Below are 17,006 nucleotides of genomic sequence, written 5' to 3' on the forward strand. Positions count from 1 at the left end.
TTTGCAATCACAATTAGGTTGTTTCAGTAATTAGTCTGTGACGTCAGTCGGGGTGGCAAGTGGAATCACGTGACAGTACGTGACAGACGTTTGATGTCCCATGTCCTAGCCGCAGCGAGACATTATACCACCATCTCGGTCTAATTCCTCTCATTTTATGTGTTAACAGTTTAATGAAAAAATGGATATTGTGATGAATTGCCCTAGTGCTTGATAGTCTTTGAGTGTGTTTTCGTGTGTCAACCATGTAATGGATAAAGGTTAAAGAAAATAGTTTTAGGAATAGAGTATGTTGTGTTCAATATTATTATATTATTTCTCAGCAGTAAAGTTTTGAACTCAAAGATTTAGAACCTCACCAGAAATGTTCTTTGGGAATAACACTCAAATATGTTCTTCCTGCTCTAAGGAGGGAGAGAATACTAAAGACGCTTTACCGACATAAATTAGTGAAGGGTGAGGACACGGTCCATCCACTAGATGGCGTTGTTACAACGACTCCAAGGTTTTCCAAGAATCACCCCTATCTGACGGAACCAACTCTGATCGGAACTGCACACACTCTTCAAAACAAAACAGAATCAAAGCGACCTCACCAACATTACAGTCACTTGGATGTAGGATTTAGGCGTCATTTGAGGCGTCATACGTTTGCATTACGGTTGTGAATAAGGGAATGGCACTCACCTAATGAAACTTTTCCCCTTCGAGGCAATGGTTAGGGTGAGTGTAATGAAAGCGTGTGTGTCTACCTGGGTTTAAGGATGGCGCTAATAGGGAAAATTAACTGCGTTTTGGTATTGGCATGTTGCGCTGCGTTAACGTTTGGCGACCCAACCACCTGCGATGAAGTTCGCAAAGTTTTCCAGCTCAAGCAAATCGGACCTGTGAAATTAGTCCCCTCAAGTCCAAGAGCAGGTATGGTTAAGTTTTGTTTTAATGAAAGAAACACCACTTAATTTGATACTTTTTGTATCGGTAGTCTGCTTGCACCCATGGGGAATCTTTTGATAAAAAAATGTATTCGTCTTATATTCCACAGACACGATAAGTGAAGATCATTGGTAATACGATCAAATTGTCTGTACACCAGAGCGATATCGAGGTTGTGTTTATTTTCCTAATTTCAACCATCCAAAAAAATGATATTCCGAAACAAAATCTTGGAAGTCGAGTGTTGTGGGTGATAAATATCAGTAATATCATAAATATTAGTGCAGTTTTGCAGGCAAAGCTGTATCTCGTGTAGGCCTACCTGGACGTGTGTGGACAGCTTTGTTGACCTACCTGCTGAGGTGGGGTCATTATTGTGTTGCTTAATGATCTTAATGATGTTTGAAACGGACAAGATCACGTGGTGGAACCGCCATAAAACAGAATGGATCAAAAAATTGATAGACTTACTGTCCATTATAAAAGTACAGATATACAGGGAACATGCCACAATAAACCATGTTATTCTGAAGAGTCAAAAGAGAGTCAAAAGAACTATGTTAATTTATAATGGTTATGTAAATATACTTAATTTATCATAACCTTTTACATAGTCTTATAAAAAATGAAATAAATGCACATATGTTATCCATTCCTTTTGCATCTGGGTATGCCATAGTCTACTCTTCGCCATCTTTAAAACATGTCTTCATGTGCCTTGATTCCCTCCTCTGATTAACGTGTGTGTAATTGGTTTATATCATGCGTGGGTCCAGTAATATTCTATGAGTAATCCTTCTTAATCCTCCCGTCAGTAGCCAACACCTCGTCTTCCAAAGCGCAGGCTTTTGTCTGAAACTATAACCCCTGACTTGGCCGCCAGCCCTAAACTGGGTCCTGAGTACCGGAGCACTTTTAACTCAAGAACTGTACTTGTGTCAAGTACTTTGAGTTTATTTGTGCCAATATACTTGTACTTAACGTGTGGCAAGTACTTGTACTGTTCTTGTCAAGTACTTGAACTTTACGTGTACCAAAGTACTGCCATTTTTGCCGACGTTATGCTTTAACTCCTTTCCAAAAGACAGCAGATGTTTTTACTTGAAATCATGTTGCCTAATATTGTTAGAAAAAGGGAAGCTGAGGACACTAGGTACGCTGGGTTTGTTCATCTGTTGAACTTGTTTGTTCAGTTTGATATCGTGGACGATAAGGGACAATTCAATCGGAAATCACTGGTCCATTGTAGCTTGAAGAACAGGTTAATTCTCCAAAAATCGACTGTATTAAACACATTTATCTGATGCTTTTATCCAAAACGACTTACAGTAAGAGCATTCAACCATAAATATATAACCCCAAAAGTGCTACTTAATTTTATAACCAAGACATAGAAACAAAACAAAGAAACAAAACAAAGAAACAAAACATGGAAACAAGACAACACATAGACAAGACAATAACAGGAATTATTTTCTGGCCATGAATTCTAACTTTTTCTGACACCTTATCCATGGTGACTGACGGATTCATCTTTAGGGAGCAGGTTGGGGTTAGGGGGCGTCTTGCTCAAGGATGCCAAGACCACTGTGGACATCCCAGGCTTGAACCCGGAACCTCTCAGCTGTACGTGGACTCTCCAACCACCAGAAGTTCAGAACCATCCTGCCCTCCAACTAGATCTAGTAGGCTCAATAAAACCAACTGCGAGCTTTCAGAGACCCACACCAGGGGGTCCTTATTCCACGTCCGCTCCCGCTCAGGAGCAGTGGATGCTGGGCAATCACCCAGCAGGAGGTCTATCTCTGCACCCAGAAGCCGGCTACTGGTGCTGGGCTGAGGAAGACTGGGGGAAGTATTTAGGTTAAGAAAGCGCTACCCACTGTGCTCTCATGTCCTCTTATCTGGAAGGGCTGGCATTCCTCAAGCTGCGCTCATCGCCTAGCGGTGATAGTGGTTAGCAGTAGCTGGCCCCCCGCTGGTGCTAACAGGCCTTCAGATTCTGCCTCAACATGTTGTGGAGCCAGTTTTCACACACACACACACACACACACACACACACACACACACACACACACACACACACACACACACACACACACACACGCGCGCGCATCTTAAAGATGATTAGTTTCACCCCGTCTGCTCAGAATTCTCTGTGTGGTGGAAAGTATGAGAAGGCGATCAGGTTTTGGCTCAAGATGTCTTCTGACAAGTGGACACGACATGTTGAGGCCTGTAGCTTGCACACTACTACGAGATATTCTATAGCTCTCATAGATTCTGAGGTAAAACACACGCATTTCTTTACTACATTTAATATCCACAGTAATACATCATGTCTAAGATCATTTTGGCGAAGATACAAAAATCACTGAATTGTAGTCCTACCGAAATCCTCTCCACCTCGGGTAAGAGGACTGACTATCTGACCAACCCTCTCTTAAAGGGGCCAGGACCAAGAGGTACTGGGTAAGATCCCCAATGTCTGCCGCCTACCTTGGGAAAGATGCCCTAACCACTACTTTCTCCTTCATAAGCTGTTTCTGAATCCACTGTAAGTTCCCCTCGTTAAAAGCATCTACTGGATGACTAGCAATTGCTTAAGTCTAAAACAGTATTCACACAGTGGCTCTTTCTCCCATACTTGAATGTATTCCTTAGTCAAACTGCATATTATTATAATATGTTATTATAATGTTATAGTGCTGAGTCGAACTTCATATTATAGTTTATATATCTATATATATTACTACTATAATAGCAGGCTTGTCGCACCAGTTACTGAAGTTACTCATGTGCGCATGTGCCAAGCAGGCTGCAGCTCACACACACACAGCATGCGCAAACGCATACATACACTGCAAGCCCGCACATACACACCGCATGCACACACTGCACACATGCGCACGAACATACACGGAAACGCACACACACGCGTGCACACACCGCATGTCGAGACAAAGACAGCGACATACTCGCCAAGCTAAGACCTTATGCTTTTAAACATAACGGCTCTGACGTCGACAAACTCTCCCAGGTAACACGTACTGTCTATAGACTGTAGAAATTGCGATAAAATAAGGGAAGAGACAATTTCTCACCTCGACAAGCAACTGCGGGTCGTTCATTTTGTCATATGAAAAACGTTCAATTCAAACATCGCACCGACCGGCATATCAATACATAAGTGACGTGATCTTAAAGAGACAGTGTCTCTATAACACAGAACGAAAACATGTCAATAACATAGTATGGTGAATTAGTCTATAGAGTCCACCACAAGACTACACTTTGTTGCTCAAATTTAATATTACCCTCCTCCTTGTGCCTCCCGAAATGTCTTTACACTTTTTTGATCAAACTTAATATTACTCTCCGACTTTAGCCTCCCCAAACGTCTTGCGATATTGATGTCCCCCCTCCCCCCTGCGGACTGTTTTAGTTGTTTTATGTGTTTTTTTCTTATGTTTTGTGTATGCTATGCAGGACTGTAGGCTACTGCTGCTTTCTTGGGCAGGACACTGGAAGAGATGTTTATCTCAATGATGATTATTATTTTCAACTAACCAATTGTAGTTGCCTTGCATTCTCTTCAGCCCTGAATAAAACTAAAAGCTTTTTAATAATTGATTTGCATGCATAGTATACTACACTTTCAATTGAACAATTACCCCTGTTATCATAAATTGACTAATTTTATAATGTTTCTATCAGGGCTGTCAAGCGATTAAAAAAAATGAATCTAATTAATTACAGGCTCTGTGATTAATTAATCTAAATTAATCGCATACTTACATTTTACGAGAAAGTATTTAAAAATAATTTAATTCAAGTAAATTATGGCAGATGAGTGATTCAATGAATAATATACATAATAGACTTTAAAGTTCAATGTCTCTTTTATTGAAAACATGTCTTTCATTAACATACGGTACATTTTAAGATCAAATTAATTAGCTGCTAGCGCTAGCTTCAGGGGCTGTGGCAGCTCATGCCTGCGAGCTTGCCGCCAAATGTTTTGCGTTGAGGTGATATTTAAGGGTTGATGAACTCCGGTGATAGGAAAATTCCTTACTACAGAGATTGCAAATAGCGGTGTTGCTATCTACAGTTCCGTCTGGGAGTTGTTTAAACTTGAATTTTCCGTTCACGGGGCCGAGCAGCGTCTTCTCGTCTGCCTCCATTTTGTTCCAACGCAAATGACGCACCGGGTCAAAGGGCACTATAGAAATGCGATTAATCAGCGTTAACTTTTTTAACGCGTTATTTTTTCTGTGATTAATTAATCGAAATTAACGCGTTCATTTGACAGCCCTAGTTATTATGCAATGAAATGCTCACACACTAGCTGCTTTCAGACACACGGGTAAGTCCTGATATTCCCCTGATGGGCCGTATGTGTGACAACATATCCTGACATTTGTACCCTGAAAATCTCCTGAATAACACTACCCTTGAGGTAGTATTTTCTCCGTAAGAAATGTAAATGACCGTATATGTGAATGTGGAGTAGAAAGTCTGTATTTCTCCACTTCAGTGGGCGTGTTGATTCTTCATGTCATTGAGTGGCCCCCTAAATGATAATCAGCCTGTTGCCTTTTGTTCGCTGAATGGTTAAAAAATATTAAAATGTTTGCAATGCCTTTAAGAGTCACATGTGGTCAACGAATGTTATACCATGTAAAATTATAGGCAAAATGTTATTATATTATGTGCTTAGAAATTTGTTACATTATTGACTGGGGTTTTCACATTATTGCTATAGGTTTAATTACAACTAGAGGTTGAGAAAACTCTAGTATATTAAAAAAATGTCAATTCTAACCCTAACCCTTTGTTTTACTCCCCCAAATCCTGTCATGTTTAGCTCAATGTGATGTCACTTCTTGACACCTCTCTTCTCCATCCTCTCCCAGCGTCCGGACTCCAGGTGTGTGTGTCCAGGAACCATACCTGCTGCACTAGGAAGATGGAGGAGCGCTACCAGCTGTCAGCCCGCCAGGACCTCCTCACCCTCCTCCACACTACCAGCTCCTCTCTGCGCCTCCTCCTCTCCCGCCACCTCAACGCCTTCCAAGGTCTGGGTCCTAGTGTGCGTGTGTGTGTATGGCAGTTTGTGTGTTTGTCTTTGCGTGTGTAGGTATACGTGTGTTCTTGGTAGTCTGTGTTTGTGTTTCCCATTTTTCGTGTTTTTTCTCCAAAGATTGTGTGTGTGTGTGTTTTTGTGTAAAGATGTGTGTGTTGTTGGTGTGTGTTTATGGATGGTTGGATGTGCGTTAGTGTGTATAGATGTGTGTGTTCTTGTTAGACGGTGTGTGTGTGTGTGTGTCCGTGTCCAAGTGCAGTGCACTTCACTTTTCAAAGAAAAGAAACAGATAATATTTTTCAGTAGAAGGTTGGGTGTTTATGTGTATAATTGCATGGGATGTAATTGGTGTGTGTGTGTGTGTGTGTGTGTGTGTGTGTGAGTGCTCATGTTTCTAAGCATGTGCGGTGGGTTTGGAGTGTGTGTGGGTGGTGTGTGTGTACACGCTGTAGAGTAAACAGTGGTGCGACCTTCCTCCCACGAAGACCAGCTAATGGTTAGCTCCTGTCTATAGCAGTCTATTGCCCAGTTTACGGTCACTTTTGTAGAACTGAAATTTATTGGAAACCATGACTAAGCAGCCCAAGCAGGCCGCCTGTCTATCTGACAACGTGTTGTTTGACCTGTATGGAGGCGAGGTGCATATAATCTACGGCGAGGGCCTATGTCGGTGTCCCTCTCAATGACACCTTGGCTCTGTTACCAGGCAGAGCTGAGGGATTGAACTAGCAACCCTCCAGGTTCCAAGTGTTGTTCCATCCTCTGTGTATCATGTGTTCCTCGTTGCTGCCCAGCTCGTAAGCACTACTGAAGATATACAGCCAAACCCCTTCCCTCTTGTTTGGGTTCTTCTTGTCTGTTTGCGTGGCTGGGTCTGTGTGCCCTCGTCATCCCCTGCCAGGCGTTTTGATCTCAGACCCCAACAGTAGTAATCTCAGGTAATCAGGACGGCGACCCGCATCGCCATGACAACTTGTTAAGATGTTGAGACCTTGCCCTCCTTATCCCCAAGAGACAGACGATAGCAGCAGAGAGAGAGAGAGAGAGAGAGAGAGAGAGAGAGAGAGAGAGAGAGAGAGAGAGAGAGAGAGAGAGAGAGAGAGAGAGAGAGAGAGAGAGAGAGAGAGAGAGAGAGAGAGAGAGAGAGAGAGAGAGAGAGAGGCAGGCCAAGACTTGTCTCTCCTGTCTACGTGATCCCTGTGCCTGCATCCAGCGAGCAGCTATCGGCTATTCCGTACGCAGACGAACGGTTTTGGAGAGACGCAGAGTTGTAGGACTTATAATGAACTGTCTGAGGCGTATGATTAAGTCAAATTCACTTTAACGACCTCTCTTTCTCTATCTTGATCTCTCACTCCCTGTCCTGATCTCTTCCTCGATCTCTGTCTTTAACTTGCCTCCTCTCTCAGTCCATCTATCTCCCTCCCTTTCTCTCTCTCTCTCCCCCTCCCTCTCCCCCTCCCTCTCCCCCTCCCTCTCTGTCTCTCCCTCTATCTCTGCCTGGGCCTAAAGATATCCCACCATGCCGTGGTGTTGGGGGGGGTTAGCAGGCTGAACCCAGTGTTTTGGCTGTGGTTTCAGACACTAAATCTGCTGAGTCAGTTTGGCCCTCCTGAACCCCTGGGCACGCTACAATGACAGGCCACACTCTTTAAATATCTAAAAGTGTGTTTTTCACTGCCTCCACCACCCGGTGAAGGGCTGTGGGGAGGCTGGCGGCTACAGTGGCGGCTAGCAGCTACTGCGAACACTAAAGTATGAAGGGAACTCGGAAAGACTGCCAGTACGCATTCCTGCCAAACCAAACGCACCTCCTCTTCCTCCTCCTCCTCTTCCTCTACCTCCCCCTCTTCCTTCTTCTCCTCCTGGTGTCCACTTTTATTGCAGAAAAATGCATATGCAAGAAAGCTTGCACGTAAATGGACACACACACACACATGCATAGTTTTCATGTCATGTGTGATGGAGGGGGACGGAGGAGGAGGAAGAGGAGGACAAGGAAGAAGATGAGGGGGTGGGAGGAGGAACTGGAGGGAGGAAGGGGGAGCAGGAGGGGAGGAGGATGATATTTTGACTGTCTTCTCTCACGGGGTGGGCGGGTAGCGCTGCTCTGTTTCCATGGACATGGGACAAACCACCCCCAAGCCAAGCCCCCCTGAACGATGGAGACAGAACGGACAAAGGGAGCTCATAAGCTGGGGAGCGTAAAAGATGTCCTCTCCAATGATGACCTCCGACCCCTATCCGTCTTCTTCGAATGTGTAGTCTCTATGGCGGGAGAAGAGTCGTCTGGTTGGTTAGTGGGAGAGCGAGGGGACAGGAGACAATTTATCTACTAGCAACAATTAACAAGCAAAGTGCTCGGTCTCCCAAGACTGTATCTTAGAAACAGGAAGATTCAAGGTTTAATTTAAGGCAATAAGATGTCTGCTCCTTAATGAATGAAATCACTGTACGTTGCTTGGGATAAAGGAATATGAATGCCGGTGGTTATGACTATAGGTGGAAGTTACACAGAATCTTGTATTAGCACGCTACGGCGCTACCAGTCAAGGCGTTTGTAATCCAAGTCTCCTGTCTCTGTGATCTGTGGATAGCCAGGGCTCGCGTTCCGTACGACGCACGTGCCAGGAATGAAGTGAGTAAAGAAGATGCTTTGATTCTCTGTGATCTGAGAGGAAAGGAAACGCAGGGTTAGACCACTTTCGAAAACATTTTATAGATGCTTTTAATTTGACCCTGTCTCTGGCGTGTTTGGGTCTGTTATCTATTGTTCTAACTCGCTCCGTCTCTCCCTCGCTCCGTCTCTCTCTCGCTCCGTCTCTCCCTCGCTCCGTCTCTCTCTCTCTCTCTCTCTCTCTCTCTCTCTCTCTCTCTCTGGGTAAAACTCTCCCGCTCTTTCCATCTCTCTTTACCTGTCTTTCTACCTCTCTCTGTCTTACTGTCTTTATCCCTCACCACCTCTTGCATGTTTGGGTCTCTTATCAGTCTCCCCCCTCTCTTTTTTTTCCCCTAAATGAATGTGTTTGGTCTCTCTGTCACTTCCTCTCCCTCAGGCCAGGCCAGACCCTAACCCTAGCAACTCCATATGGGTTCTGCTACCCCACTCTATCTCCTCAACTTCATTTCACATTCCTACTGACAGCTGAGACTGCCCCTTCAAGAGCTCATTAGAATCCAAGCGCTGATGTCACCCAACACAGAACCAGTTCACCCTCACTAATTCCCCAAGCGGCCCTCAGATGAAATGCTCACACCTGAGATTGGTGAAGACGGAGGCTGGACTGAGGGCCTTTATGTCTCTCTGTGCTCACCTTACATATGCTGGTCTTGGTTCTGTATTGGAGGACCTGTCTGACTAATTCAGCCAGAACATCGCCGTGTGTGTGTGTTTTTATGTTTTTATGTGAGTGTTTGTCTTGCCTTCAGTGGATGGGTGGTTTGTACGGTTGTGATTGACTTAAAATGTTAATTTGTTGGGGGAAAAAAGCAGGCGTGTGTGAGTGTGTTGGTGTGTGTGTGTGTGTTTGGGAGATCGGTTTTTGGAGAATGTTATTAAACAAAAGCTGTTAGCCTTAAGCAGAGTCAAACCAACTCAACAAGCTTTGTTAAATGAAAATAACAAAATAAAACAAATACACATACTAGATTCATGAGGCCCTTGAGATGACCTGTGTGATACACATGCATCAAACCACACTCCGTCTGGATTTAATAAAAAATAATATCATCTAAATCCTAAAACAATATCCACAAGGAAGGGACATAGAGAGAGAGAGAGAGAGAGAGAGAGAGAGAGAGAGAGAGAGAGAGAGAGAGAGAGAGAGAGAGAGAGAGAGAGAGAGAGAGAGAGAGAGAGAGAGAGAGAGAGAGAGAGAGAGAGAGAGAGAGAGAGAGAGAGAGAGAGAGAGAGAGATTTTGAAGATACAGTTGAATTCCAGGAATAGAGAGGTTGTGACCTCATAAACATTGACTGGATTTAGTATTTCTTTAATTCTTCGCAATGCTATGAATGAGGGCCATTTTTTTAAACTTTTTAAATAGCCTCTGGTAAAGGTGCGTTTGACTGATATAATTGACATCATTCTGGGTGTTTTTCTGAACTTTATATCCTTGTCTAGAAAGTTCTGCGGCACAAGACTTGGTAATGATATAATTATACTCAAGCTGCTGTTCCCCTTCACTCCTGCTTTTTAAAGGCTGGTGATGGGAACAGCGGTGACTAAAGCAAAACAATTGCTGCGACATAATAACTTAATGAGATCTCCAGCGATGCTTCCCAAAGCACATGTAATTGGGAGCAGAAGTCTCTGGTTTAGTCATTTTGCTGCCGTTTTATTTGCTGAACACATCTTTCCTACTCCATGTTCTTGTTGTTGTGCCTTTATGGAAAAGAGAGGTAGGATGGACAGGAAAGAGTTGAAAGAAAGGGAGGGAATGACATGTAGCATGCACACACATTTGGGAATCAAACCTGTGTTTACTGTCGGCCACCAGATTGCCACAGAGCTACTGTTAGCTATTAGCTGGAAGGAGAGAAGGATTGAGGGAGAGAATGATTGGGGGAGATTTGGGATGCAGCCAAGCTCTTTAGCTAGAGGAAGAGTATTTGGAGAGAGATGATTATTCAGTCAACAATGCATCACTCAAGTCTCCTCAGACACTGGCGAGTTTTGAATACAGCATGCTCATAACATTGCCACTGAGGCACATTAGCAGGGCTGTTATAGCACGCTAGCAGGGCTGCTATTGCATGCTGTTAATGAAGCTGCAGCACTATAGCATGCCACTGTTACATGTAAACATTGCTCCTCTAGCGCATTAGCAGTGTCGCTAATATAGCATGCTCATAGAGCCCCTCCGGCACTAGCAGGGTGTTAGCAGCATGGTAGCAACACAGATGCAGCGGGCTATAAGAAAGGCCAGTTAAAGCTGCTAACATCCAGCTGGGCTGCTCTAGCATGCTAGCAGGGCTATATGAGCACTGCTGCAGCCCTGGGCTGCACGTCCCTCCAGCTAATTACATGTCTACGGTCATATTTTCCTCTTTCTCTTCTCTTACATTGTGCATTTTCTGACCATTTGTGGTTCTAGTAGTAGTACAATATACAATGTTTTTCTTTACATATGTGATATATATATATATATATATATATATATATATATATATATATATATATATATATATATATATATATATATAAAAAAACACATATTTATAGTCTCTGCCAGACTGCTCTTATTTCACATTCTATGTTGAGCTGGTACTGACATTTAGTATCAGTATCGTGAGGGAGTGAGGGCAAAGTACATGTACAATATATTTCGAAAGTACAAAAAGTAAGTACAAATAGAGTACAAAGAGTTATGCGTGGTGCAAACACACAGACTTTGATCGTTTTGATCGTTGCACTTGGATTGTTGCACTGTGTGTGTTAGTGTGTGTGTGTTCCAAGCAAAGGCTTGTGTTGTCACTAAAAGCAGGACGTTTAGGGCTCTGACAGTTTGACAGGAGTTGACACCTGATGTCTTCCTCTGTGGTATTAAACTGAAGCTGGGTGGTATGTCTTCAGAAGAGACTTCAACTAAGATTAAAACTCTTCTCTTTACTTATTATTCAAATCTGTCCTGACCGAACCACACCACTGAGGTCTTATTTAACAAAGCAAGTGGGAGAAGAACAAGTAGTCTGGAGATGATGTCTAATAAATGTAATGTATTACCGTCTGTTCTATGGATCTTATTATATTAAACAGTAAGAACATTGATCCAGACAATTGTATTAGTATTCATGTTTATTAAGAAATACAACAGTAATGTTCCTATCCTATTGTTTGAATTCTGAAAAAATATATGTCTTTATCAGTTCTAAAAACATTTCTAAAAGAGTTGAATTATATCCCACTTTGTATTGATTTACATAATCATGTTTTTCAGATTCATACCCTTCACAGTTTTCTTAAAAACACAGTAAAAAACAGTTGGAATTTTCTTGCATTAAGCTAAACTTGAATGTAAGCTCTGATTGTTCTCAGATTCACTTCTACGCTTTGGATAACATTGTCCGCTCAGTGTATTAATGAAATCTGTGTCCAGTGTGTAGTGGTCTATCGTATTATCGGCCGATAACTGTTAGCGTCAAGCATGCAAACTGCTAGATTCCACCATGCTAACTGCCAACGTGCCAAGTCACTGCTAGCAACCGGTGTTCTAAATGTTGCCATCTTGATTCTAAATGCTAGCATGCAGCATGCTAACAGCTTGTGTCAAGCGTGCTAACGGCTTGTGTCAAGCGTGCTAACTTCAAGCGTCCAGCGTGCAGCACACAGGCTCCATTCAATGTTAATGAAAGCTGCACTGTGATAATATTATCCCACTCCGGCCCATTAAAGCCTGGGGTCTCTTCATCGAGATCTCTCTCTCTCTCTCTCTCTCTCTCTCTCTCTGCTATCGTTTCATCTGTGTTGTCTATACATATCCCGGTTTACCCAAGTGATTTTGTGTTGTGTGTGTGTGCTTGTGGCCAGTTGTGTTTAGATATGAACATAGGCCATTTACACATGATCTCTACTTTATGTGTGTTAGCTTGCATCTTTCTACATTTAGGTATGCACACACACACACGCACACACTGGCACACGGTCGCGCTCCTGCACCTGCAGTCTGACACACAAACTTATTAAAAGGCTGGCTTCCCTGTAGAGCTCCGATCTCTTTGAAGCGAACCCGGGAACAGATCCTCAAATATTGACTTTATACCTTTACCTCTAGAGGAGGGGGAGAGAGGAAAGGGGCAAGGGAGAAAGGCAGATGGATGGTGAGAGGGAGGGAGAGAGAGTGAGAAAGGGATGGGGAGGGATAGAGAGAGCGACGAGCTGAGGAATAAATTGGTAGAGAGGGAAGGGGGATGGAGAGGTGAGGGGTTGAGTAAGAGATAAGGGGAAGAGAGAAAGAGAGGGATGGAGAGGTGAGGGGTCGAGTAAGAGGGAGGGAGGAGAGAGAAATGGAGGGATGGAGAGGTGAGGGGTCAAGTAAGAGGGAGGGAGGAGAGAGAAATGGAGGGATGGAGAGGTGAGGGGTCAAGTAAGAGGGAGGGAGGAGAGAGAAATGGAGGGATGGAGAGGTGAGGGGTCAAGTAAGAGGGAGGGAGGAGAGAGAAATGGAGGGATGGAGAGAAGGTGAGATTTAGAGATGGAGTCAGGGTTCGAGAGAGAAGGATGGAGAGTTAGAGATGGAGGGAGGGATGAAGGGAAAGCAAGAGATTAGAAGAAAAAGAAGTTTCTTTATTTTTCATTGACAGTACTGTGAAATGTGATCTCTGCATTAAACCAATCCCGAGTGCTAGGAGCAATGGGCAGCCACAGTGCAGCACCCAGGGACGGACTCCAGCCCTACGTATAGAGGGAGGAATAATAGGGAGAGGAGAAGAGAGGGGAGAGAGGGATGAAGGGAGGGATGTAGTGTAAACATCACTGACAGAGAAGTAAGAGAGAGGGATTGAAAGAGAGAGAGAGCGACTGAGAGACTGTTGAAGTGGGCTGGGTGAGGCTCTTTTTAAAAGGGCCTGACGGCTGTGGTCAGCAGTTTGTTTGTGTGTGTAAGTGTGCGTTTGTGCGCGTGTGTGTGCTCATGCTGTTCAGAGCTGCAGGGAGGGGTGTTGGAATGGAGGAGGGGGAGATAAGGAGCATCTCGGGCTAACGCAACACTACACACAATCACATGGTGGCTTGACTGTATTGTAGCTCCTCCTCCCCTCTTCGCCTCTCCTATCCCCTCCTCTCTCCTCTCATCTCACCTCCTATTCTCTCTTCTCCTCTCCTCTCTTCTTGCCTCCTCTGCTCTCCTTCTACCCTCTCATCTAGACGATTTCCCCAGTCCTCCGAAGCCCTATATGTGTGTGTGTGTGTGTTTGTGTCAGTCCAGAGAATGTATAGGTGTGTGTGTTTGCGTATGTGTATGTCAGTCCAGAGTATGTGTGTGGTTGTGTGTGTGGGTGTGTGGTTGTGTGTATGTGCGTGTCTATGTGTTTTAACACCTCCATGCAGACCCCGTCTGTGTCCTCTAACAACGCTCCCTTCATTCAGGGGAACCAGGGGAACAATCACACGTCTCTGTTCCTCAGCCCCCTGGACCCCGCCCACCACCTCACCCACCCCCCCTCACACACATCTGCATCCCACCTAGCACCACACACACACAGACAGACAGACAGACAGACAGACAGACAGACAGACAGACAGACAGACAGACAGCTCGCTAGCCCCCCCCCCCCCTCACACACAAACACACATATACAGGCATACACAGACACACACCCCTTGTTAGCCCCCCCCCCCCCCCCCCCCCCCCACACACACACACACTTAAGTAAATGTAGTTAACGTTTTTCCTATAAATGTTTTCTAATCCCCTACATAGACAAAGACACATCTGTGCACAAACATGAGTAACTGTGCCGTACGTGTTATACTGTTTCTCTGTAATGTGATTTGCTCTATTTTTAGCATTCTCGTGTTTATCTCAGGTTGACTACCTGACTATTACCTAACTAAACACACTCACGCACACACATACTGGAATACTAGTCAACAGAATCCAAACGTTTTCGTGGAGTGGGCGAACTTTAGAACCTAAACACCTTTTAAGTGGAAGTTTCATCAGTGAGGAGAACACAGAGACGGTGTAAAGCCACTGTTTGAGGTATATTGGCCAGTTGGGTTTAAGCTTGTTAAAATGTCTGAGTCAACCACCGCTTTACTTCAAGCGACTCCATGAACAACTCTCCTCCTTTCCTCTTAGCTCCTCCCTTCGTCTCCTGCTGTCTTCTTCTCTCCACTCTTCTTCTCTTTTCTCCATCTCTCCTCCTCCATCTCCTCTCCCCTCCTCTTCAATTACCTCTTCTCCTCTCCTCTCCTCTCCTCTTATCTCCTTCTCTCCTCTTATCTGATCTCCTCCTTTCTCTCCTCCTCCTTCTAACCTCCTCTCTGCACCTCTTCGTTCCTCCTCTCCTCTCATCTCCTCTCCTCTTACCTCGCCTCCATTCTCTCCCATCCTCTCCTCATCCCTTCCTCTTTTCTCCTCTCCCCTAGCTCTCTTCTCCCTCCCCTCACCCTCCCATTCCTTCCTCCCCCCTCTCATCCCCACTCGTATCCCCTTCCTGCTCCCTCCTCTCCTCTCCTCTCTCCTCAACCCCTCTGTAAGTACAATGTGTGTTAGACTCGTTAAATCGTCTCTTAAGTTCCAGTGACTCCATAAAGGGCAGACACTGTTTGTTCTCAGAACTCTGCTGTCTTCTTAAAGGGGAGGCAGCAAGCGTTTCAACTCTTTAACTGTCTTAATGAGAAGGTTCAGGGCTGTTCCCTACCTCCCTGTAACTCACCTTCATCTGCTCACTGGGAATGAGTCATCCGCCCTCAACCATGGCCCTGCATGACGTGTCCCTGCTTTTTCCTATTAGAGGTGAGCGTTCCCTTCCTCTCCCTATCAAATCAGAGATCCCTCAAGTCACAGGTCCCTGGTTTGCCAAATGAAATGTTAGAAATCCTTGCTTCTTTTGTCCGAGGTAAGGTCCCTGCTTTGACCTGTCCGGTCTCAGAGCTCCCCTTCTGTGTCCAGTCAGGAGACATAGGTCCCCTACCTCGCCCTATCAGATGTCGGCGTGCCTTGTGTTGTGGTCGTGGGGGTCCATTCACAGCCGATGAATGGACATCTCTTCCAGCGTTGCTGTGGTCGTTGGTCGCCCTGACGATACTCTCTGATCATAAAGGACAAAGAGGAACCGTCTGGAACTTCCAGATGCTTCAGACCAAACCACATGAATGTGTGGGTATGAATGTGTTTGAATGTTTGTATGAATGTGTGTCTGTGGTCATGTTGCCATCACAATATCACTACACAATGTCTCCCCTTTGTGTCCCAGTAATATGAGCATGACCCCATTTGTCTGTCAGTATGTCTACCTGTGGGTCCACCTGAGTATGCGTGCATATGTCTGTCTGTTCACCTGCCTGGCTGAGTATCTGTCTGCATGTCACTCATTATTTCTGTCAGCCAATTTTTTGGTCTGTCTTTCTGTCCGATTTCCTAGTTTGTGTGTGTGTGTGTGTGTGTGTGTGTGTGTATCTGTAATACGTCTCTGGCAGTTTTATCTTCATGCTGTGTGCTAAATGTGGCATTCCTCTGAGACACACACACACACACACACACACACACACACACACACACACACACACACACACACACACACACACACACACACACACACACACACACACACACACACACACACACACACACACACACACACACACAAAACCACACTTAGAGGGAGGGGAAGAGATTATGTAGATGTCCAAGTATGAATGCTGCATTCTTGTTCCATTTGTAGCTTTCCCGTTAAAACAGAATACGTTGCCCTCTGGTGGTAGAAACATGCATACCATCTGTTTACTTATCACTTTCTATGCTTCAAATAGAAAAATGGAAATCACATTGAAGAACATTTTTTATTTGATAAATATAAGAGAGAGAGAGAGAGAGAGAGAGAGAGAGAGAGAGAGAGAGAGAGACAAAGCAGCATTGGATGGAACTAATATTTGAACAGAGCTGGTGTGGGCGGTAGACCGTCACAAATAGAAACAGAGATAACCAGAAAGCTGGGTGTACCTGAGTCCTGAAGGCCTGTAGCTCGGTGTTGAGCTCTGTTATTTTCTCCGAAGAAGAAGCGCTATAGAAGAGAGAGAGAGAGAGAGAGAGAGCGAGAGCGAGCACTTGTGGTGGGTGCGATGATAACAGGCTATGTTAAGCTCCGTTCTGCAGTGTGCTGGAAGCTGTAACCTCATTATAACATGTAGCAGGGTTATCCTGCTCCGTCACGGCTAACAGGATCTTCCCGCTTCACACTAAAGTTCAATTAACAGAAAAAACAGACAGTATGGGAAGCTTTTGTGCTATTTAATTAAAGTGCCTCCCTGATTGTTGTTTG

At 44.5% G+C, this 17,006-nt stretch overlaps 1 protein-coding gene across 2 annotated transcripts in view; it reads left to right on the top strand.

Moving 5' to 3' along the window:
- Positions 1–551: 551 nt before the first annotated feature.
- The window catches only part of gpc5a (glypican 5a), a 117,659-nt gene continuing 101,204 nt past the window's right edge, over positions 552–17,006 (top strand). Inside the window, exons 1-2 of one of the 2 annotated variants that reach the window (XM_030376937.1) lie at positions 552–918; positions 5,853–6,014. In XM_030376937.1, the coding sequence (XP_030232797.1) occupies positions 765–918; positions 5,853–6,014 (316 nt within the window). In that variant the 5' untranslated portion in view covers positions 552–764. Of the gene's footprint in view, positions 919–5,852; positions 6,015–11,510; positions 11,734–17,006 lie in introns of those variants that run through there. The other variant, XM_030376938.1, reaches the window with a different exon arrangement.

Source organism: Gadus morhua, chromosome 14, assembly GCF_902167405.1.
Source record: "Gadus morhua chromosome 14, gadMor3.0, whole genome shotgun sequence".
In the NCBI taxonomy this organism is placed as follows: domain Eukaryota; kingdom Metazoa; phylum Chordata; class Actinopteri; order Gadiformes; family Gadidae; genus Gadus; species Gadus morhua.